The 25,091-nt window shown below is 32.4% G+C and overlaps 2 protein-coding genes across 5 annotated transcripts; both read left to right on the forward strand.

The window, feature by feature from the left end:
• Positions 1-3,788: 3,788 nt before the first annotated feature.
• Positions 3,789-4,759, forward strand: kappaB-Ras (NFKB inhibitor interacting Ras like 1). Its single transcript, XM_076411661.1, has 3 exons — positions 3,789-3,947; positions 4,002-4,268; positions 4,324-4,759. The coding sequence occupies exons 1-3, from the start codon at positions 3,849-3,851 to the stop codon at positions 4,570-4,572; spliced, it is 615 nt and encodes a 204-aa protein (XP_076267776.1). The 5' UTR covers positions 3,789-3,848; the 3' UTR covers positions 4,573-4,759.
• Positions 4,760-4,864: 105 nt separating this feature from the next.
• On the forward strand, positions 4,865-25,091 carry LOC143200890 (phosphoenolpyruvate carboxykinase [GTP]). Of its 4 annotated transcripts, none has more exons than XM_076411657.1 (10): positions 4,865-5,075; positions 5,993-6,029; positions 22,250-22,364; positions 22,579-22,724; positions 22,963-23,135; positions 23,197-23,332; positions 23,390-23,654; positions 23,716-23,929; positions 23,984-24,185; positions 24,247-25,091. In XM_076411657.1, exons 2-10 carry the CDS (start codon positions 6,004-6,006, stop codon positions 24,899-24,901), a joined length of 1,932 nt encoding a protein of 643 aa, XP_076267772.1. In that variant the 5' UTR covers positions 4,865-5,075; positions 5,993-6,003; the 3' UTR covers positions 24,902-25,091. The 4 variants fall into 4 exon arrangements, with proteins under 4 accessions (XP_076267772.1, XP_076267773.1, XP_076267770.1 ...); XM_076411658.1 differs by having other exon boundaries at positions 5,032-5,276; XM_076411655.1 differs by lacking the exons at positions 4,865-5,075; positions 5,993-6,029 and adding an exon at positions 20,209-20,575.

Here is a 25,091-nt window from a genome sequence, read left to right on the forward strand (position 1 = left end):
AAAATATCAAATAACTTCGTAAATCTATTTGATTTCGAGGTAGTCTTGTAGTTCTTGTAGGTACGTAGCAATAAGCACGGGTATAAGCCGAAGAACGTTGTTTTGGCATCGTTGGATTACTAGATGGTTTGATAGTTTAGTGTAACCGCATATTTGAGCCCCATAAGTCCAAATTAGCGTTATGATTGACTGATAAGCCAATCAGTTTGATTTTACAGTACAGCTTTTTGATTTTGAGTCCGATCTGCTCTGCTTTTTACATTACGTCATGCACACGACAAATAAATTAAAGTTGCTAAAACGAAATCGACCTGAAACAAACACCAAAATAAATCTATAGCGATATTTCGGACTGTACGATCGTCGAACAAAGAAATTCGAGCAAGGGACGTCCGAGGGACCTCGGCGTATTTTAAATCGGTCCGAGTTATGCAAAAGCACAAAGGCGGCCGCGGCTCAATCATAATAAAACGTTATGCCGTCGTCGCCGTATTATATAAAACTCCCATTCGGACGGCCGGAAAATATGGGGCCGCCCTCCTCGGCCGAAACGGCAAAAACACGATGCAAATGTAATCCGCAGAAAGTGTCCCGAAACCCGACGGGGCCAAATCTCATTCATCAGCGCGAATTGACTACAGAATCGGGCATTATGTAAATGTGACTACTGGGATGGTGACGCGGGGGATGGAGGACAAGTAGAGACGATTCGATCCTAGTAAATGCGGGAGAAACATCGATAATTTTGTGTCGATACAAAAATATCGATTATACGAATATGTTTTTATAAAAAGTTTTTCCGTACATACGTCATCAAGATGTTTAATTCGTTTTAGAATCGAACAATATTTTCCTGCTCATTTTATTCTACTTATAACATTTTTGTTCAATTATTTTATATAGATTAGAATTTTGTTTTATTTCAATGCCAAACTGAACTAAAACTCAGAGTTGATGCGGCAACATTGCGGCGTTTTGACATCACAAATTCAGATGACGTATGTACAAAATAACTTTGAATAGACTATTCAATACATATACATATATATATATATATATATATATATATATATATATATATATATATATATATATATATATATATATATATATATATATATACGACAATGTTAGTCTGGTATCTTTCAGATAATTTTCTATGATCTTGATCCATGTCTTTCTACTTCTAGTGCTGTTCGCTGCATTTTCCACTCAGCAGATCAATTTGGCCACAAAAGTCGATGAGGAATTCGCTTACGCTTCATTTAACGGATATTCAGACCACTTTAACTGCAACTATGAATCTGTTCCTCAACTCTGTCTCCACTTCGGCCAACGGTTCGGTTGACATTACCAAATCCAGCTATAAATACTACAATACATAAAAACTACAATAAATAGCAACACTTCAAATAATATTAATGTTCCAAATAGTAAGGATACTACTCTAATAACCATGTATCGATACTTCGTTGGAATCGCTTCATCCTTAGATACATTCCTCAATTAACTGGAAGAATGATCTTCATAAACATCTTCCCTACAATTGATAGGATACTTATACCTCGATAATTTTTACAATGTTTACTATCACCTTTTTACTACAATAAATAGCAACACTTGAAATAATATTTATGCTCTAAATATCAAGCATACTACTCTAATAGCCATGTGTCGATACCTCTTTGGAATCGCTTCATCCCTAGTTATGTTCCTCTATAAACTGAAGGAATGCGAAGTTAGTTTCTACACAGGCTCGTTTGGGTCTATTACTATTAAATTAAATATTTATTACAACTATTTTTCAAGGCTTGTGTCCTCGCAATATCCTTGATTATCCATCCAATTTCTATGATGATCATAAACATCTTCCCTACAATTGATAGGATACTTATACCTCGATAATTTTTACAATGTTTGCTATCACCTTTTTACTGCAATAAATAGCAACACTTGAAATAATATTTATGCTCTAAATAGCAACCATACTACTCTAATAACCATGTATCGATACTTCGTTGGAATCGCTTCATCCTTAGATACATTCCTCAATTAACTGGAAGAATGATCTTCATAAACATCTTCCCTACAATTGATAGGATACTTATACCTCGATAATTTTTACAATGTTTGCTATCACCTTTTTACTGCAATAAATAGCAACACTTGAAATAATATTTATGCTCTAAATAGCAACCATACTACTCTAATAACCATGTGTCGATACCTCGTTGGAATCGCTTCATCCCTAGTTATGTTCCTCTATAAACTGAAGGAATGCGAAGTTAGTTTCTACACAGGCGCGTTTGGGTCTATTACTATTAAATTAATTATTTATTACAACTATTTTTCAAGGCTTGTGTCCTCGCAATATCCTTGATTGTCCATCCAATTTCTATGATGATCATAAACATCTTCCCTACAACTAATAGGAGACTTATACCTTCTATGGTAAGTTCTACAATGTTTATTATCACCTTTTTTTACTTCAACAAATATCGATACTTGTAATAATATTAATACTCATGTATTAATGTATCGATACCTCATTGGAATCGCATCATCCCTAGATGCGGGTGGAGACACGGACTATAGTACACGGTGAACAGAATTAGGTGGGGGGGAAAGTGGTTCGACGCCGAAGGGGGTGGTCTTTTCGGGAGGCGATAAATTACGAGCGCTAGACGGAGATTTGGTTGGAGCGCCGACACGGATGACGCCTTCGGTCGGTCAGTCGACACGGGTTTGCACTATGCTTGATTAAACGGGCTGACGTCTGCTTCTTATGCATGAGAGAAGGTCTCGGACCGAATACGGCCGTAAACGATCCCTTATATCATCTTTAGTCGAAATCGATAAACAACAACAGCCTCGCGATAAAATTTACGGCTGATATATTCGACGTGACGCCCTCCACGCAATTTCATCGCCACAGCATTTAAATATAAAGGTACTTAATGTCGAATTGCTTTTGAAATTTATCTCCTTGTATGTTGAGTTGCCGATATTAATATTAATGTTATTTAAAATTATAGATATATTCAGAAATAACGTGTAGAATCAATGAAAGCTTTCACAAAAGGATCCTCGGTCATTTTTTAATAGAATTAAATAGTTACAGTAATTGTTTTAATTAATTTTTAAAACTTTTTTAGTAACAATTTTATATTATATTTAATTACCTAATTGAATGTTTCAGATTAATAATTATAGTTTATACCTGGTGCCTTATATTAAATATTATCATATAAGTTAAGTTTTGAAATTTTATATTTAAAACAAGTAATTTAAATTTAAAAAATAACCTAATTTACTTATAAATAAGTTAAAATAATATTAAAACCTCAAAATGAATATCTGCTAATTAGGCAATATGTTATATGTATGTTTGGCTGCCTGAACTTGACTGAAAAATTTTATATAAAGTTTGATATATTGAATTATTATTGCATAATAATAGTTATGAAATTCTAAATTATATGCTAATTGAAAATAAAATAAATATTACAGTATTTTATTATCTACGACATTTTAATTGCACTTTTTATATTCTCTGTGGCGAACGCCACGACCCTTTAGGCCACCACCAATTCACCATCAACGACTACAAAGGTTGGCAACGCCGGTGACATTCAACATTCCTACATCTCTATTATCGCCCCGCCATCTATCCTCTATTAGCCGTATTTTGAAAATAACTAATTAGAAATCTATCCACTGATGTCGGTATATCTGAGCAATTACTGTAAGATGGCGCCGTTAAGGGTTCGACAAGAAAACTAACCTTACATTTGTAAAATAAAACGTCAACAAACAAATAAAGTCTTCTATATGTAACTTTTTTTAAAATGGGAAAAACTTCAAAGGTCGTTGTTTGTGGCATGAAGGGAGTCGGAAAAACGGCTATTTTAGAACAAGTTATTTATGGAAATATTACAAGTCAATCTGTATGATAATTAAAATTAATTCTAAAGTAATTCTTATTGGCATTGATCTTGTAGGAACTTCATCCGACAATCGAAGATATTTACGTCGCCAACATAGAATCGGATAAAGGAGCCAGAGAAAAAGTTAGATTCTATGATACGGCGGGTATAGAAAACTCCCAAACTTCTACAGCCCATGGTACTACTAATCAGCAACTGTTGAGACATTATTTAGTTCTAGCTGATGGATACATATTGGTTTATGACACAGATAAGATAAATTCCCTAGAGGTTCTCATGTCAATAAAGAAAGATATTGATAAGAATAAAGATAAGAAAGAGGTAGACCCATTTATTGAAGTATTTGATCTTGTTATATTGTTTATTCATTTTTTAGGTAACTTTGATTGTTATTGGGAATCGAACAAAAAACACTGAGAACAATAATGACTTGGATAGTGTAATTAACCGAGCAATAGATTGGTGTAATAGGGAGAAAATTAGGCACTTTACAGCCTCTGCTATGCAGAGAACAAGTCTCTATGAGCCATTTGTTTATTTAACTAGTAAATTGAATCCACCTCCTAGTAAAAGTACTTTCACCCCACTGTCAATGGGTAGGAAAGTGCTAAAGGAAAGTAACTGAATTATATGCAGAATTCTGGTTATGTGTATTATTTATTTATATTATGTAAGTATTAAGCAATTTCATTATATACATTCAGTTGCATGCTATACCATATTAGGTATAATTAAGGTCAGTTTTATGTATTTATTTTTAAATGTGATATATATACACTGTTTTATGTAATAAAATTTTAATTTTGCCATCAGTGTTTCATAAAAAATTATCAACTTTAAGTTGCCAATTTTTTATTAGATAATTTAAACCACCAAGGAGAATTATCACTATAAAAACATCAATTCTGCATCAATTTACATCAGAACAAGATTAATAATCGATACTGCCACATTATAGTAACAAATAAGGCAAAAACGTGATTAAAAACATAGTAATCTTAAATTTATTCAGTTACTTGCGCTCTTTAATGACTTATTTGTTATTGAATGATCGAGAGTGTTTTTCAGTTGAACTTTTGTGTCCAGTGTCGTCATTTGCACATCGAAGAACGGATTTTTAATACTTGAGTAAGTCTTATTGAATCTATTGATACTGCAGTTCAATATCTGATGTTTTTATCAAACTGCTTTTGTAACACACTGTAAACAAATAATTATGTAAATAACTGATAAAGAACGACAGCTTCCAAATCTTTCGTTTCGGTTAAACATATTGTTAACAAGTTTTAAGTGTGTGGTAAAAATATCCATTGAGTTAGTATCATTGATGTAAGTAGATAAATATTGTATTTTCTCGCTTTAATTTAAATCTAAATACTATTAAGGGATTTGGACTGAGTAATACAATAAATATTTGTTTAAATTAATGTATTCTTATCTTAATTTTACACAATATATGTATAAATAATTTTGCCCATCGATAAATTTCATTTTATCAAGCACGGCAGAAAACGTTTACGTATTCTATTACGTACGTGATAAAAATACATCCATTTATTTACCAATTTGTATAAAATAATTAATATTTTTCATACAACTTTAAACCAACAGCGATAACCTCTGGCGCATAGCAGTTTATCAATATTTTCGGTAATTTTGAAGCCCTATATAATTTATGTCTGTATAGGCAACACATTAAACAGAAAAATTACATATTTTTGTTTAAAAGATTTCAATTGATTCCCTAACAACATCAAATCTCTTTTAAGTGCATGATTACCCTTTTCAAGCTGCAGTTTAAAAAACAAAAATCATACTTTAATTGGTATTGAACTATTTAAGCGGTACATGGAAAATTGTATTTAATAAAGTTTTTAAATTCTAAAATAATTTAATACACAGAAAATCAAACAGAATTTATTAGTTTATGGAACTGAAAATTACAAATCTCGCGAAAAATAACATTATTTCATTAATATCAATTACTATAACGCATTTTTTATTAAAACATTATACTTACATTTTATTTTTTATATAATTTACAGAACGATACAAGATGACAATAACGAGATTCATAATAAGGTGAGTAGGTTCTGGTCTTACCGATTAGATGTCGCTGTCTCCGAAACGAATTTGTTTATAATAGATCCGAGTTCGGTCTTTGATCTGTTTTATATCGAGAATAACGTTCGTTTGTTAAACGTTTTTGTTCATTGCTTGCCAAACACTTATCGATAGGTTAAAAATACATAAACATTGTACAACCCTCAATATCTAGAGGTTAGGAAAGCACCAAACGTAACGTTATCATAATTTCTCGAGATTCTCGGAACTACCTTATCGACTAGAAATTCCAATGATTTGACAATCTATCCCTACTGCTATATATAAAAGAACGTAGCTGATTGACAGCTTGAAAGGTACACACCTTTAATATTATCCAATTAGAGTTGAAAACATCGATGGGTTGTATATTTTAAATTTCATATCGATCGAACTCTGATATTGAGTATTAAATTATGTGTCTTATCTCTTACTAAAGAGTACTACTACACGCTTTTTTTTTTCAAACGTGGACAGATATTTTGCAATCCTTGATCCTATTAAATTTGTAAAAAAATCCTTGAGCTTGTTTAACTTTTGCAAAGCCTACTTGATACCTGTGGGTAATGCCGCTGTTAACCTTTTTTACTTTTGACCTATTACAAGGCAGTTAATCTGTAAGTTATTTCTAGACTTGTTTAATTATGGGACAGAGAACAAATGTCGTGGACTTAGGACAAGATGATAACCTGAGAGGTCTGGCGATGGACCGACTATAATCAAATGTCAGTTTGATTGTTTCTAATGATAGTATTTGGACACTGTTATATATATATATATATATATATATATATATATATATATATATATATATATATATATATATATAATTAATGATTGTTAACATAACGGATATCGTATAATATATAGATTTCAAAAAAGGTGAAGGTGCTTATATTTTGGAAGAAATCGCGAAAGTACAATATTTAGGACACTATTTGGCAGTATCTCTTTCAAGATTAATATATGATCATCTCGTTTCCATTATTACCTCTTACGAAAGTTCTAGATAATCGTCAACGTCAAAAATCACCGCTGCTTTCTAACGCAACGCAAGATCCCAGAATCACATCTGTATCGCGCGAAAAAAAAAACAAACATTCCGATTTTGAGTGTCTCGACCTCAATTTAATCTACGCGATTCTCGGAATTCGCGTTAATCTACGCGATTCTCGGAATTCGCGAACCGATTCGTATAAATCGACTTGTGCGAAAATAAAACAATAACATTGGATATTCCTGCGTATGTACTGGGTGAGAGTTAAAAAATCTATTACGGATTCATGGCGAGGTTGCCGAATTGTGTCCATATTCTTATATTATACGACGTATAATGTAAAAAACGTTTACAATTGACATTGACATTGATGGTTTTTGTAATCTTTTGTTTTAGAAAGTGCCAGAGCATTCATTTATTTTATTGATTATATTCAATTATAAAACAATATTCATTAAATACACTACGATGTTATATTATCAATAACACTCCTCATATTCGTGATTTGATGACAAAAACCAATAAGAGATATGTTTTTATATTATGTATTCAAGCGAACAGGAAAAAACGTATACAATGAAGTGGGATTTGCCAGAATAATTACATATTTATTAGTGTTTTCTCTATATTTATTCGAGCGTTTCCTGGAATAGCCACGTGTATAATAAAATACCAATCAATTTTTATAAATGTTTTAGCCAGAAAGTCGATCTAATTATAACCGATATCCAGTTTTGGGATTCCTAAATATATATTGTTATTTTTATTTCAATTTTACGAAAAAAAAATGCTTGGAAATAATTGGTTTATTCATTCTCACAGTTGATCTCATTTTATTATAATGTTAAAACTTTGTGAATATGTTTATTCAAGAGAATTAAAGTTTGATCATTTATGGAGTCCATTTTCTTAATGAAATCTTACACCACAATATTTATTATTTCTAGATCTATTTCACGGAATTTTTTTATATCTCTTGTTTTTCCAAATTGTATAAAATGGGTCATTTATTGATTGTCTTATGTATAATAATGTTAAAACTATTTTTTATGAGTTCAACCTATTAACGGAATTTGACACCATAACATCGATTATTTGTATATCTATTTCTCGGATTACTTGACGGATATTTTGATTTAACAAGTATACTTTGTCTATGAAACATTCTCTTAAAAAATGGCTGAACAGATGACCCACAATATATACTTTAAATTATTTACGCAAATGAGCAAGTATAGAGTTTATAATTATATTTGTGGACTAAAATACAAATTCGCCATAAATAATTCCTACAATATTTAATACTGATGGAAAATCGATAATAATTGAACGTTATATCGTTGAAGGTTTGTACATTACTTAACCGGTGTCCTATTGGCAAGCTTAAGATATTTAGGGCACCTAATTATTAACTGTAATTGATAAAAGACCATTTATTTATTATTGAAAATGTATTTGTCTTTCAATTACCTATTTTAGTTACATTTCTTATTATTTATTATTATTATATCATTTTTTATTTAATTTCATTCAGTTATTAACAGTTTCATATCTGGACTATTCCATGTACTATTAAAAAGCAATTTAATAATATCGGTAATTTTAAGGCACTCGAGGAGATATTCATGATGGTAATTGCTAGTGTTCTAGATTTTTTTTGTGGTACGAAAGTCCACAGGCATAACCTCAATTTAATCTAGAAAGAGTCAATTCTTCGAATTCGTATTTCATATCGGTATAATTAAAACACGCCAAGAAAAAAAAAACTGTTTACAGCCATAGATAATAGTCGATGTTAAAATAATCTCCGCTTATGCGACTTTGCACCGTTCCTTCGTTTTGAAATCGGTAAATAAACTCAAAAATCGGTAACAGGAGGTTCAAGGCGTGCGGCTTTTATCTCGTCAAACATTTCGAAAAAAAAAGTATAAACAAGTTCGAGAAGCGACAATTTATTTAATTCCCCTTTCTTGGAAATAAAACAAATTTTTCGCGGAATACTCGATACCGCAATACTTCTTGCTCTTATCTAACGACAAGCTATAAGCCGTCGTCATTTTCGCGTTCTCATTGGCCGTTACTAATTGTACTATTACGTTATTGACAATATTTTGTTTTTAGTTTCGGATAAATTTGTTTGTTTTTTTGCGAACAGCGATTGCCACGTGGATTAATGTTTAGTTTTTTTCGGTTTTTAACATTTTTTTCCTAGAAACACACTTTTAATAGGTTTTGTGTCAATGTTAAAGTCTTGTAGATATTACCCGTGTATAAAGGGTTGCTGTTGAATAAATTTATAGAAATAAACCCAATTTACCCAAGTTATGGGTCCCATCACTTTATATTGTTTTCCTTAGAAATACACGTTTAATAGATTATCAGTCAATGTCAGTCTTGCAATTTTTATCCGTGTATAAAGGGTTGCTGTTAAGGCTATGGAAATAAACCCAACTTAAAGTTGTTAAATTCACTTTAGTTGTCACCATAGAGTAATACTCTATTACATTTCATTATCTCTCATATTACTCTATGGTTGTCACTATTTCTTCTCGTGTAAGTCCACTACACTTATTTCAAGTTCTGAATCCCATCACTGTATAATATATAAGAAGCTAACCATTTTTTACTAGATATTTATTAATGTTTAAAGAATATATAAAAGAAAAAAAAGTGAGGAAAATAAAAAAATAAAAAGTTACAGGTTGATGAAGTGCTTAGATTCAAACAAAATGGTGCGCCCTCTTGATTGACATCTTCCTAGCAATCTGAAAATAAAAGAAAAAGAGAATTCATGTTTTTTTTTCATTTAAACGATAGACTCTGGCTTTATTTAAGAAAAGCTAGCATTTTTCAGCGCTAAATCCGGATATTACGAAAATTTGATTTGGAGCCAAAAAAAATAGATTCACATCCCTTATTACCATCTTATTAACCATAGTCATGATGCTAGTACTCGTGTCCCTTCCATATTGATGAAACAATTAACAAAATCCTTTTAATTATGTTAAAAACCGTACTAGATATTTTTTAAATTATTTTGTTGGCGAACATGACATTAGCTTTTTGTGTCTTAATAAAATCATGAAATGGCGAAAGGTGAAGTATTCAAGTGGTGACAAATTTCCAATAGTACTGTCAGTAATTTAATAACAATCTGTGAACTTATTGAATTACTAAGTAAAACCTTTTCCATCTATATCATAGAATGACATATTATTCAATGACCTAATAAGAAGAATGTTAAATTTATATTTATACTTATGTTAAATAGTATTTTGGTATCTGTTGTAACCTATAAATTATGCTTTTAATTTTAGTTATAAATTAATGAAATAGATAAAATTTTATTATAATGCATATATTATAATAATATATTGTTGAATTCTTTCTCTATTTTTGGGTTATACAATGTTTTATTATAAAACGCTTTCCAACAAAGAACTCTAACTTATGAATTAAGAAAATCGAATATGATAAAGAAAATAATTGCTATTAGCTATTTTTTATATACTATTATTTCGTTTTATAGAAAATATTAATTAGCTATGCTATTTATAGTGATATTTACATTTTAAATTAGCTAAATATACCTATCAGATTGATTATGTAAAAAAAATCATTCCTTGGCACATAACGCTGCTGTCCTTTGGCTCATAAACTGCCAAATACAAAATATGTATCAAGCAAAACTAACAGTCATCTATATAGTTTGTAGATTCTCACAAAGTCGTCAGTTGATGTTAACATATTAGTCTTTAAAACAACTCAAAAACAACAAGGTCGTTACCACTCTAGTATCGCCATTTATAATCTTCAACAGATAGATTATCTGTATTTTGACAGTTAACAGGTATGCCAACATGGAAAAAGGGATTTCGTACAAATTGGAAATGTAAAATGTCATTTCCATCTCTAAAATACGCGAGAACTGATTATTTTTCAGTCAGAAATATTTTTATTGCTGATCACTGTAAAATAATATTATTAAATAATAACAATATGAATATTATGCAGTTATATTCAAATATATATACACGCTGACAATGTTAGGGAAAATAATAATTACAATATTAAGCCGAAAAAATGACGTTTTATCAGGTATCTGTCAATGTCAAAGTATTGTGCACGTTATCTGTGTATAGAGATTGCATATATCTTTAACTTCAAATACTTTAAAAATATTTTGGATTCTTAATTTATATAATGCTGTTTTAATTAATTAAACTATTTTATTCTATAACTTATGTTAATACAACTATTATTTTAATTGTTATGGCCTGATGTCAAAATGTATTGATCGATTGTTTTTAGAAATGTATTCCACGAAAATCTAACTTAATACTTTTATTTTAGATTATAAATTTAATTAATCTTTGTTAAGTTACTTTATTTTTGTGTTTACTTTGTTTTTCTGGATGGCCTTTTAATTTTACATATTATATTATAACATTAGATGTTTTCATTGATACAATAATATTAAAAACGTAGTTTCGACTTATTATAATAACAATGATTATACTTATTATATGAAATTAGTATAATGAGACACTGTTAAGGTTTACACTGGTGATGACACTGTTCACTCGATGACTGTATATTTGTTTCTGCTTCATCTGAATAATGAACGGTGAAATTTGAGCTTTTAAATGCACCCATCCGGTTCAAAATATAACAATTGTTTTTACAAACACTCGCATCACAAATAACTTGAGCCTGTTTGATAAAAATCGAGCTTATTGTACAGAGTGTTTATGTCAAGTAATCGTTGTTATGAAATGCTATGCTATAACGAAATCAATATTTCATATGTTTGTCTTCACAGGGGGTCTGTTTGCTAATTGACTTTCCGGCTAAAAGGTTATTATGAAAGAGGCGTTGACGTATAAGAAAAAACAAAACAAAAATCGACGCACTCTTGATAATTGTCGTCAGGCTATTTTCTCATTGTGTCAACGTCAAGAAAATAACTATTTTAAGAAACTAATGTAATCGAAATGTTTATTGATTAAGAATAGATTATTAATGCAGGTTGATAAATGCCCGGCCTAGATTTTTTCTTAAATATTCTTATGAGTTACCTGTGAATAGAGGTTTGTAGTTGTTGATTTTAATATTAAGTTATTAACAAAATTTGCTACATGACACCAGGTGACTAGATCATGCACAAAAATTTATAAAACGCAGTTAATGTTCTTCATGACCCAAAACGACATTCGGCAAACGGATTTTTGAGAAATCACCGAACTATTAGGTGCCAAACTGATAATCGGCAACATTATTGGTTTCATTATTACGAACTTATTTTTTATTGACATTTAATTGGTACCATCATCATCAATTACTAATTTAGTGGTGTTTCTGTAATTATTCTAATTACATTTCATCCACGATAATTAGGAAAAAGATCAGAGTGATATTCTGAAGATTGGCCTATATAGACGAATAAATTCGCCTTCAGGATTATATCTTTAATTCCTAGAAGATGAAATAATTCAAAACAATAATACTGAATAATGTATGGGTTTTTTTATTGGAATAAACGTTGATAAATCAAATTTTAAGGCAAATAATCTTTTTTATTTGATAGGTAATGTTATCGTATTTAAGTTGTAACATTTCCGACATATATTCATCATCAGGTTTATCAAGCAACTGATTAAATCATAATAAATGTAAACAATTGTAGCATTATTTGAACCAAAAAACGATTTATGCTGATTTCAAAGGCGTTTTAACTTTTATTGGATTATAGGGTACACTGAAATAAGTAGACATTTATAATAAAAATTCACATGTTGAGAAAATTTGGTAAAATATATCCCTTATAACTTCCAAAGTGCGACCAAGAGTTCTAATGTAAAAGGACGACTTTACGTATCGGTAGACATCTCATAATCATCATCTCGTAATATACTACACCTTACTAATCCCATCATATGTACAACTTTGTGGCCATGAATATTCGCGTTAATGTCGATCTGGATGGCTCTGTTGACTAACTCATGACTTTTTGTGCTTGATTTGGTCGTAGTAGATCCACTTTCAATCAACAATCACAATAGGCTATAGAAAAATCATCTTTTTATCTAACAAGCAATGAAAACGCGATGTTAAAGAATGTAACTTCTTCTGGATCATTCCCAGAGCATATAAACATCTGGAGACTTATCTTAAAGCTCTTGGAGAATTTGAGCTGGGTTTTTGTCAAATAAATCTTGAAGTTCATTGACTTCGAACCCATAATTCTCTTGTATTGAGATCAAAATTACCACTTTTAATTTGTTCAACCAAAAACAACTTCATTGTTTCCTTATCGAATCTGTTCGATATGCAAAAATAACATGCAAACTCTTTCAAATCATTCAATAATAATGCAATAATGCAAGAAATGCAATTCAAATCAAATGCATTATGCCTGTGTGTAGAATATACATGTATATATTCATGGCTATATTATTTTAACATTTAATATTCTCCTTCAGTTATTATTGGCTGGAATGATAAATATTATATAAATATTTATGAGTTATTAACTTAACCTAACTAAATTTAAAATAATCACTGCTTAAGATAACTCGGGTTTCGTCCAACATAACATCCCCTGGAATTTTAGCAGCTAGTTTGCGTGAATGAAGCGGAATATGATTAACGAGCTGTGATTTTAATGAGATATAGTGACATAGGTACACAGGGTTAGCTGTGCCTAAAATATAATTAATTAGGTATACACTAGTAGAGACATAGCGTCTTCAAGACCTTATTTTTCTGCAAAAGCGGCCGTTTTTCGGCGATTTCGTCCTTCAAACGGTCCAATAACGATATGTTATAGTCGCTGTTGATGGTTCTTCCTTTTTCAAGTTAGTCACTGAAAATTAGACCATGCGCATCCCAAAATACAGATGACATAACCTTGACAGCGGACTGTTGCTTTTTCCCACGCTTTGGAGCGGGTTCATCGTCTGCAGTCCACTCGGATGAATCTCGATTGCACTTCGGAGTGAAATGATGGAGCCATGTTTCATCCATTGTCACATATCGACGCTAAAACTTTAGTTATTACGCTTGATCACCTTCAAACACTGCTCCGAATCATCAACTCGTCGTTGTTTTTGGTCAAAAGTGAGCTCGCGCGGCATCCACTTTGCACAGAGCTTTATCATAGCCAAATATTCGTGAATTATATGATGTACACGTTCAGTTGATATCTCTAGAATGTCTGCTATTTCATTCAATTTTAATTTACGGTCATTCAAAATCATTTTGTGGATTTTTTAAAATGTTTTCGTCAGTAACAACCACTATTGGGCGTCCACTGCGTTCACCGTCTTCGGTGTTCATTTCACCACGTCTAAACTTAGCATAGCAAACTTTGATGGTTGATTTTCCTGGGGCAGTGTCCGGAAACTCAACATCAGAGCCAACTTTTTATTTCAACTGTATTTTTTCTCTTCAAAAAGCAATTTTTTATCAACACGCGAAATTCCTATTTATCCAATTTTTCACAATAACAAAAGTTGCTTCACTCAAAATGCTATATTTCACAAACTAATGATCTGCCAGCTGTCAAATTTATAAACGCATCTTTTGAGAGTTAGGGCTAACTAAAAAAACACATGGATTTAAGTATAGTAGCGCCATCTATGTGTCAGGCCGTGGACTTTTCAATTGACCTGTTAGTAATTTTTCGAACTTATAAATATTTGGGAATGTTTGTCTGGTCGGTCGGAATGTGTGGCTGTCGATGCGATTGTTTGTCCGAACACTCACTACTATTTTTGTGGAAGGAATTTGCACGAGAACTAAAAACACTGGTTGAAGAAATACTTGTTTATTTAAATTTAAATTGATACATGTGGTCGACGGGAGAATGGACAGGATATTAGGTTAAGGTAAAGGAAGTACGATAGCACTGTGGAAGTAGTACTGTTACAAGGGGGTTGAGAAAAGAAAAGAGAGCGAGACGTCGTTGTGGTGACCAGAATGGCACCTGTCCTTTGCCAAGAGCACTCGACATAATAACTGCGGAAATTTCGACGCATTCCCGTCAGAGATGCTCAGTGCGTTTATTCAATAGATACAGTATATTAATACAAAGTCTACGAAACAAACTTGTCCTCGAGTGTTTAGACTTCGTCCTCAAGATAAGCGGGCCAATTACAGGCACTAGCATAATAAGGTAAACAAAGGCGAGCACAATGGCCCTCAATGATCGCGCCTTTACTACTCCGACGCAGATAACGTAAAAATTATCAGCGGTTTGCAAGCCTTGAACCCAGACAGATAGAGACGAGAGTACATTTTATTATGCAGTTGTCTCTTTTCAACGTTACGAATACGAACCAACTACACCGCGTTCGGTTATTGCTCATTAAGTTACCAGATTGGTTTTTCCTGGACCTAGTATTTTTTAAATTACAATCAGCAACAGGAAGCTTCGATGATTATTAACTTTGTTACGAATTACTTTTATTAATAACACTACGTTTGCCTTTGGAACAAGAGATAAGCTTTTCATTACCACCCTTTTATGTCTATGAAGGTGAAAAGTTTAGTTCAGCTATATTCTTAGATCTTTTGACCTGGTATGTCATTTAGTATTCATCTACAAAATGAGCAAATTGCTATCGCGGAATTACTGTCGACTGCTGCACTTAAACCTATTTCGGCTGAAGTTCCACAGAGTAGTGCCTTGGGACCCCTTCAATATTTGCTGTGTACTGTTGATATTCCAACAACAAAAGAAACAGTACTTGGAACATTTGCTGACGACACAGGGCATAGAAAAGTACAAGTAGCAATCAACAAGATCTACATATGGACTAGAGATTGGAATATACAGCTTAATAGCTCGAAATCGATGCCCTCCAAATATACATCGATGATAGATTAACTTGGAAACATCATGTTAGACAGAGAGGAGATCAAAAGCAGAGCAGATTAGACTCAAAGTCAAGCAACTGTACTGGTTGTCGGAAGATACTCTCAACTTGAGCTAAAATTAAAGAGATTGGTTTATCAGTCAATCGTAAAGCCTCTTTGGACCTATGGGGTTCCACTAAATCATCTAGTAGTCCAACGCACCAAAAATAAAGTTCTACGATTAATTACCAATGTTGATATATCGAAATATTCAAATTTTTCTTGGCGACCTACTTCCCTAATATGGATCCCATCACTGCAGTAGTTCATTTGTTGAAAATCCTTTCCATTAAAATAATTTTCGAGGTATGTGAAGTGTAAGAAATCATATAGGACTAAATCTGAAACTGAGAAGGTCTTTTTTCACGAATTCTTACCGCCATTTGGTCCGAAAATGTGTAATAATATCCTGGCTTTATTGTTTTACTAATTAAAAAAAAATAACGGTAATACTTTTCATTGATATCTGGCTTCATAGACCATTTATTATTTTATTTACTTATTAATTTTTTACCTGATATTTTTATTAATTAGCATACACTAAAACCTTTTCTGTTTCCCAGTGGGGTTCCTGCGAGTCATGTTTAAAAATTTTTTATTGATATAAATCTAATATTAATATCTCGGTTATATTATATCTGCATTTTATAACTTTATGACGGTATGTTTGGATCGCCATTGCAGCTTGACGGCCATTGTATGGTCACGTTATATTGTCATTGTCCGGCCACAAGTTTATTTAGTACCTGAAGAACTCTTATGATGTTTTTTAAAATGTTTTTTTTTACATTTATACCTTATACTTTTATTAGATTACTTTTACTTATGCAATTTGTATACCTTTATAATTTGTCTGAAGAATAGGTCATTTACATGTATTCAAGGCGTGACATACATAAAACAAACTGTCAACAAAAGTCAGGAAGTCAGCATATGTAGTCAATGTTAATTGGAGTTAATACGTTTTCAAATAAGCTTTCCAATTCTACGTTTTCATTCTTTAGCCGGGGTTTCATATTCTTTGACTTGATGTCAAAAGCATTAAAATCATTATTTGTATGTTTCTAATCTGTCCATGTTAGTTTTGCGTTGTGGCGAAATGACAAAAGCCTAATCAGCTAAATACCTCCGAACTGGAAAAATCATGTTCGACAAAAAGTAGAGCAGATTAGACTCAAAGTCAAGCAAATAGTACTGGTTAGTCATAAGATACTTTTAACTTGAACTAAAATCAAAAAGATGGGTTTATCAGACAATCACAAAGCCAATTTGGACCTATGGGGTGCAAATATAGGGTTGTACTAAAACATCAAACCAACTAGTAATACAACGCACCCAAAACAAAGGTCTACGATTAATTACCATTGCTTATCGCTACGTAACCAACGAAGAGCTGCTAATGTAAGATGTAATTAATTAAGAAAAATTATTTGTATGTGATGGAAAGTGCTTACCAACAATTTTCGAAAGGATATTATATTTTCGTATACTTTATTTTGTAATGTTCTGCAAATGATGACTAAAACTTACAAAATACAAGTCTTATTGAAAGCAAATGCTACAAGAAATGAAATAGACTTAATATCGGGTAGAAGAAAACTGAATATACCAAAGAACATAGTTCTATATCGTAGAAACGACATATAGAACGTAACAAATAGAATGTAATTAATATAAATTAAAAGAAGAAAAGTGGAATACTGTGTGAACAAACTCGCCATGAGATGTTCACATCACACAAAAAGAAAGGTTCTAACTAAATCTCAAGGTTCCATCTTCAAAAATGAACTGTATCTGAAACGCTCCAATAACACGGCAAGATATCATACCTGGTAAAAACGGGACACGAAAAAGAATCAACAATGTACCATACATCTTGTTAATTTCATATTACCGATTTATTTAGAACAAAAACAAAAAAACAGATGGAATAGTAGTATTGTTACATACAGAGCCGCCCTTATTTTTCCTAGAATTAATATCATATCAGAGAAAACCCGAACATCGCAAAGGACATATTTCTACATCGTAAATACTCTAAAAACAATCGCTCATCGAAAACCAACGACTCGATTATCGCGGAAACAAAAAAAATCAAACACCTGACGTTGTTTATTTGCTTTTCGGAAAATCTAAATCGATCGGGGACAAAGTTTGTGACTCGGATCTACCTACCACACCGAGCAGGCGTGAGAACACCCGTGATACGCTACTATTCTCGGATGCTCAGACGGCGGTCATTCCAAAACTCCCGCGCAGTCGTCCGCGACTCAAAGTCCGCTTTTTCGGAGGCAGGAAAAAAACTTATTTGGCTTTAAATCGAGTCCGAGTTCCATCGAGACGGAAACCCCGTGAGTTTTGAGTTGGCACGGTTCGCAACAACAACCTTGAACGTAAAGCGGACGGAAAACACTGGAAATTTTCATTGTCGATCTGAGAATTTACGTTTAAAAACGTTGAGTTGAAATACAACAAAAAAAGTGAACATTTTCTTTCATATTTTGTTAACTTATCACAGAAATATTAATAGAAAATGTTTCATCAAAGTAGGCTCTGATCGATTAATGTCAGATATATAAAGATACTGATTTTACCAGATAAAAAACTACATTTATCCCTTAATATGCGCTCATTGTATCTAATTATATCTCAAGTTATATTCCTGGCTCTTGTTTTCATTATTACTGAGCAAATATAGAAGTGTTCATTTTAAATTTTATAATATATATCGTAATAGACATATCAACTGTCAACAAGTGACATCCGTCTAATAACTTTGACTCGTACGTTAGAGATTGTTAATAAAATATCGGTTTAAATACAACTTAAATTAAAATTTCCAAATTCTATAAAATCAAAAATATTAGAATACTTCATTCTATGCATTGTAAAAAGTACCGTGCTAAGATACAGTGTGAAATTTTAACGTAATCTGTCACTCATTACGATGACATTTATTGTTTTGTCAATTATTCTATGATTCTTACGAAATAAAATTGTTCGCATTCAAGTTTATGTTTCAAACGAAATTTCATCTGTCGAAATGTTTAAAAAATATTACGTTTTTATGATGAATCGCACACACTTGTCAAAAATACTGAAATATGTGTAGTATAAAGTAGGGGTTGGCCACCGAAAAATTTATCGATATATTTTTTGCAACATGTATAAAAATTTACAAAAAATATATCGATGTTTTTAAGAAAAAATTAAAATAGTAAAATATTAGCCTCAAATTTTTTTTTCTAAATATTTTAAAGAGTAGTGACATTTCTGATGGATCTTAAAATATGAAAAATTATATTTAATTTATTTTGGAAATACATCGGCTAAAAAAATATCAATATACCCATTTTTTTTCTGGATCCCTAGTGTAAAGCACCCATCAAGGGCCGAAAGATTTTGGTTAATGTTAACATCAACAAAATCAAAAAGCTGAAAAACTTCTGAATTTTAGGAAGTTGAATGGTTAATATAAGTTCATTCATAACCGTAAAACTATTTTGGTCATAAAACCCAGCGTTGCTGGTGATAAATGAGAGTGATAAAACAAATATAATAGTGTGAAATTAATTAGGGCGATAGAACAAACATTGTATATTACTGAAATTGTTTACCAAGAAAAAATCACACAGAAAAAGGCATGGAAGGTTAGAATAGACAAAATACGTGTTAATGAAAATTAGTATTTTAACACAAAAGGTAATTTTAGGCTTCTAGAACTAAGGGAACTGGTAATGATGTCAGCGTAGTGATGTTTTCATTTTATGAATGATTGTTCTTACTTTCATTACATGAGATACAAGTGTATTTTGCCTGGTTTCAAGGTTCCTTCATTTAGTACTTTGTTTTGGTAAACTGCTAAATCATTTCTTTTTGGAGAATACATGAATCATTATCCCCAATAATAACAGATTGTAATTTTGTCAATTATTGCAGAAACTGACGCAATAACACTATTTATATAAGTCACTCAGTGTTTTGATGCACTTTTTCTACCCTTGCTTTGTTAACATTAAGAACCAAACAAAACTAAAATGAAAAAAAAACAAGTATACTTACTCAGAACAATAATAATTGGATACAAAACTAAAATACCTTTAAAAAAGGCAAATATCACTTAAAACATGAGGAAATCATATGTATACCCCTGTTATGTGTTATCTATTGATAACTATACACATGATTTTCGTGTCATTGGTTCACCAAGCGTGTACGAGAGAGACGGACAATCGATCAATTCCATATAAATGTTTGGCTCGGCTGAGCCAAGTCATACTCAATTTTTCTTTGAGTGAAGCAACCAAGTGCCGTGTCGAGAGTTTAGCGTTTTCACATCAATTGTTCAAAACGACAAAATCTGGCTCAACAAGCGTTAGGAAAATTAATCGCGAAATATCATCGCCGCAACTGTTTCGTATCTAAATTCGATACCATACACCTAAAGTTTATTTTCGGTTTTTATTGTATGTACCATAGGAGTTATACTTAAAGGGTACTATCTAAGCTAATCGCGGATTTTCGTTTATTTCACACACATTTTTCACAAGAAAACCCAGTAGAAGATAAAAGTCAAGATGCCTGATATTGATGGAAGCAGTGGATACATGTAAGCAATTACATTCAATTAAATATTTATTAAAATATTTTCACTTAATACTTAACTAACCAACTAAATATGACATTTGACACAAAAACTTCATATAAGTGTCAGTTAATGACATCTGTCAGAAAAATGAGGTTAAACAAACAATAAAACTGTATTTGAAATGTAATAACTTTCACACGTGGAAAACAAATATATTATAAAAAAATATCACGCCCGACACGTGTTGTAAACTGGGCGGTATATTATCTTCTAGTTAAGGTGTCGAACAACTTAAAGATTTGTCTATTTTCTCAAGGTTAAGTCGGTTATGTAATCGGTAAGATTTAAATTCAATACCAAACATCACTTCCTAGGAGAAACAATTAACTTTCGACAAGCCGCCGTAATAAAATCGTATGTCAAACATTTGACAAACGCGCGTCAATAAACGTCCCAACACAATAAATAATTTAAAATCTATTTCTAGTTCCATAGTTGAATCTCGGAATACAGTTACATAAAGTGCAACGAAAATGATGCAATATCCTTCCAATCTATTTTTACAACCAATATAACTGTTTACTATAATCTAATATAATTAATGCAACTGTAATAATAATGTAACTTTTTACTGTGTACGTCAACTTCTAAATAAAATAGTAAAAAGGGCGAAGCCTCCAATTCGTCTTAAAAATTCGACCCGAATAAAGAAATCGATCGTTACCCCTGTACCTGTCACTGTAATTTGCGTTTCTGAAAAATATAAAGCCGCGCGTGCTTGAGACAGAGACGGACGATCCGTCGTTTTGCTATAAAGTCTTGGCGCGATACAATCGCAAACCAGAAACATTCGTCAAGTTTTCTTCGAGTGTTCAGTTAGTGTCGACTTTTCGCGTCTCCTGTTCTGACATAAGTGGAAAATCTGGCTCAAACGGCAAAATTAATTCCAAAATTTCACCGTCGCAGCTGTTTCGTCTCAAAATTCGATAAAATACATTTAAAATTCATCTTTGGTTTTTATTCTATGTACCACAAGAGTTACACTTAAACAAAGCCATTTCGTTGAATCGTTCTATTTCAATTCTTGAGCAATAAACTCGAAAATCCGTCAAGATGCCCGATTTTGGTGACTCTAGCGATTTTATGTAAGCATTTTTTTATAATTGTTTCAAAATGTTATTTCTATTTTATAAGAAAATATGACATAACTTATTTAAAAAATTAAACTGTTGTATTTATATATTATTAAAATTATTAAGAAACAAAGAACATATGTTAATCTATAACAGTCAACTTGCTAAAATAATATTATTGACAAATTTCAAAAACTTTTAAGTCATTTAAAAATTTTAAAAACTTAAATATTTTTTAATTATTATCATATTAATTTAAAAAAATCTGTTAAATATCTGAATAGTAATTTACTTAATTATATAGTAATTGGAAGTAGGAAAAATTTAGCTAATAACAAAACATATTTACTTTTAATTTTTTCCAAATTATTAAGTCCCCCATACTAAAAATGATGTAACATAAATGGTCCTTACAGATCCAAATAAATAATGCAATAGATGTAGATTATTGGTGGGTGTGTATACGTATTTACCAACCATAAGGTGTTACAATTTAGTTAAAACGAATAAGAACAAAACATACCAATTTTTATTGATTATTAACTGTTGCACTTTGTTTCAGATATTCTGATGATGTTGTAAGATCAGTGAAGAAATGGAATAATGGAGTTGGACTGTTTCAACAGCTACGAGGAATCAGTGTTGTCAGTGGGAATGTGAAAGAATTATCCCCTAAGGTTGGTCTGATTTTTTTTCAACTCCTAAATATTTATAGTGTCTTAAATTAACAAGGCAAAAAAACATTAACATACAGGAAAAGCTTTCTGGTATCAAAATATCAAGGCCACCTAGTACAAGATTTTTTTACCAAATAACATTTTTGCAAGAAAGCACTGTATCATTAATGTATTCCTTTTGTTGGGTGTTATATTAAGCCTGTCTGTTTTTCAGATAAAATCTTTCGTGGAGCAAAACATTGATTTATGTCATCCAGATAGTATTCATATTTGTGATGGGTCTGAGAATGAAAACCAACGCCTTATACATCTTATGCAGCAGCAGGGTACCATTGTGCCGTTACCCAAGTATCAAAACTGGTAAATATTATGCTATTTTTAAATTAGCCATTGAAAATTATATAAATAAATGTGTCATCTGGTTAAAGTCAAGCAGCTTATCTAATAGTGAGATAATTAAACTTTGATACAACGGCTGGCACTCGTAACTATTTACTACGTTAGAAAAAAAACACTTCAGATTTACATTATTCTCAGAAAACCAATTTTAACAAACAATAACTAAAAATAACGTCAACGTCAAATTCTTCTTTTACAGTTGGCTTGCCCGTACGAACCCGGCCGATACCGCTCGTGTAGAGTCCAAGACCTTCATTTGCACGGACAATCGTTCCGATACCATCCCTACACCGAGAGATGGCGTTAAGGGAACTTTGGGAAATTGGATCTCCCCTGAAGACATGGATAAAGCTATCCAAGAGCGTTTTGTTGGTAAATTGGGAGGGCATGCCGCGAATTAACGAATATATCACTGATTATTTCTTTTGTTAAGGATGTATGAAGGGTCGTACTATGTACATTGTGCCTTTCTCGATGGGTCCCATTTCGTCGCCTTTGTCCAAAATTGGAATTCAGTTAACTGACTCTCCATACGTCGTTGCCTCCATGAAAATTATGACGAGGATGGGGTATTGTTCTGTTCATATGGCCCTTGAATTCGTTTTTTAAATTTACTGGTTTTGCAGATCCGTCGTACTTCAGAAACTACAAAACGACGATTTCGTTAAATGTCTCCACTCTGTGGGAACTCCCGCGAATGGTGTCGTTGAATATCCTAGTTGGCCCTGCGACCCGGAAAGGACAATTATTCTTCATAGACCCAAAGACAACGAAATCGTTTCGTACGGCAGCGGTTACGGAGGAAACTCTCTGCTGGGAAAGAAATGTTTCGCTCTGAGAATTGGTTCGACCATCGCAAAACGCGAAGGATGGTTGGCAGAACATATGTTGGTAAGGAGACACGACAAAAACATGCGTTCTCTCCCTTAATAATGAAATTTTGATATTACAGATTTTGGGAATTACTAATCCTCAAGGTCAGAAACGTTACATCGCCGCTGCGTTTCCGTCGGCCTGTGGAAAGACGAATCTCGCTATGATGACGCCAAGCCTGCCCGGATACAAGGTAGAATGCGTCGGCGATGATATCGCCTGGATGAGATTCGACAGCAATGGACAACTAAGAGCTATAAATCCGGAGAATGGATTCTTTGGCGTCGCTCCTGGTTAGTTACCGTTAATAATACTGTGTGAAGCGATTTTAACTTGATAATATCTAGGAACATCGAAAAAGAGCAACCCCATCGCCATGAGCACCATATTCAAAAACACCATATTTACCAATGTAGCGTCGACCAGCGATGGTGGTGTGTACTGGGAAGGAATGGAGGATGAGGTAGATCCACAAGTAGCCATCACCGACTGGAAAGGTCAGAAATGGTCTAGAGGCAGTGCTACACCAGCAGCACACCCAAATTCAAGGTATGTTTGGTGCCTGTTGTCTTCTAATAACAAAAACACTAATGATAATATTTAACTATAGGTTCTGTACACCAGCCGGACAATGTCCCATCATTGATCCTCAATGGGAAGCCCCCGAAGGAGTCCCAGTTTCAGCCATTCTGTTTGGCGGTAGAAGACCTGCAGGTGTACCACTAGTTTATGAGGCCAGGGATTGGAAACATGGAGTCTTCATTGGTGCCGCCATGAGATCTGAAGCCACTGCCGCAGCCGAACACAAGGGAAAAGTAATCATGCATGACCCCTTCGCCATGCGTCCATTCTTTGGATACAACTTCGGCCATTATTTACAACACTGGCTCTCAATGGAGCAGAGGTCTAGTAATCTCCCCAAAATCTTCCATGTCAATTGGTTCAGAAAGAGCAAGGAAGGAAAATTTTTATGGCCTGGTTTCGGCGAGAATTCTCGAGTATTAGACTGGATCCTAAGGCGATTGGACAATGAAGACTGCGCTACTAACACAGCCGTCGGTTTAATTCCAAAGAAGGACGCGCTTAACCTGGAAGGTTTGAAAGAAACCATCGATACCGACGAGTTGTTTAGCTTATCAAAGGACTTCTGGAGCGAGGAAGCCCAGGCTATAGACAATTATTTCCAAGATCAAGTTGGAAAAGATCTGCCCCAAGATATAGCTAACCAACTTAAGAATTTGAAAGAACAAGTGGACAAAATGTAAACCATGGCAACAATGCAATCACAAAAAAACAAATGACTAATATTTTTTATGAATATTTTTAAATGACTTTATAATATTAATGGGATGTATTTTACTCATTTTGTTTTAGATTTTAAGTCTTAATTTAATTTTCATGAGATTTTACTATTATATTAAGTATACATATAATAAAAACAAACATAAATTGAAA

Source organism: Rhynchophorus ferrugineus, unplaced genomic scaffold (assembly GCF_030347505.1).
Source record: "Rhynchophorus ferrugineus isolate W39M unplaced genomic scaffold, kcgeb_rfMv2 rfM8, whole genome shotgun sequence".
NCBI classification, from domain to species: Eukaryota; Metazoa; Arthropoda; class Insecta; order Coleoptera; family Curculionidae; genus Rhynchophorus; species Rhynchophorus ferrugineus.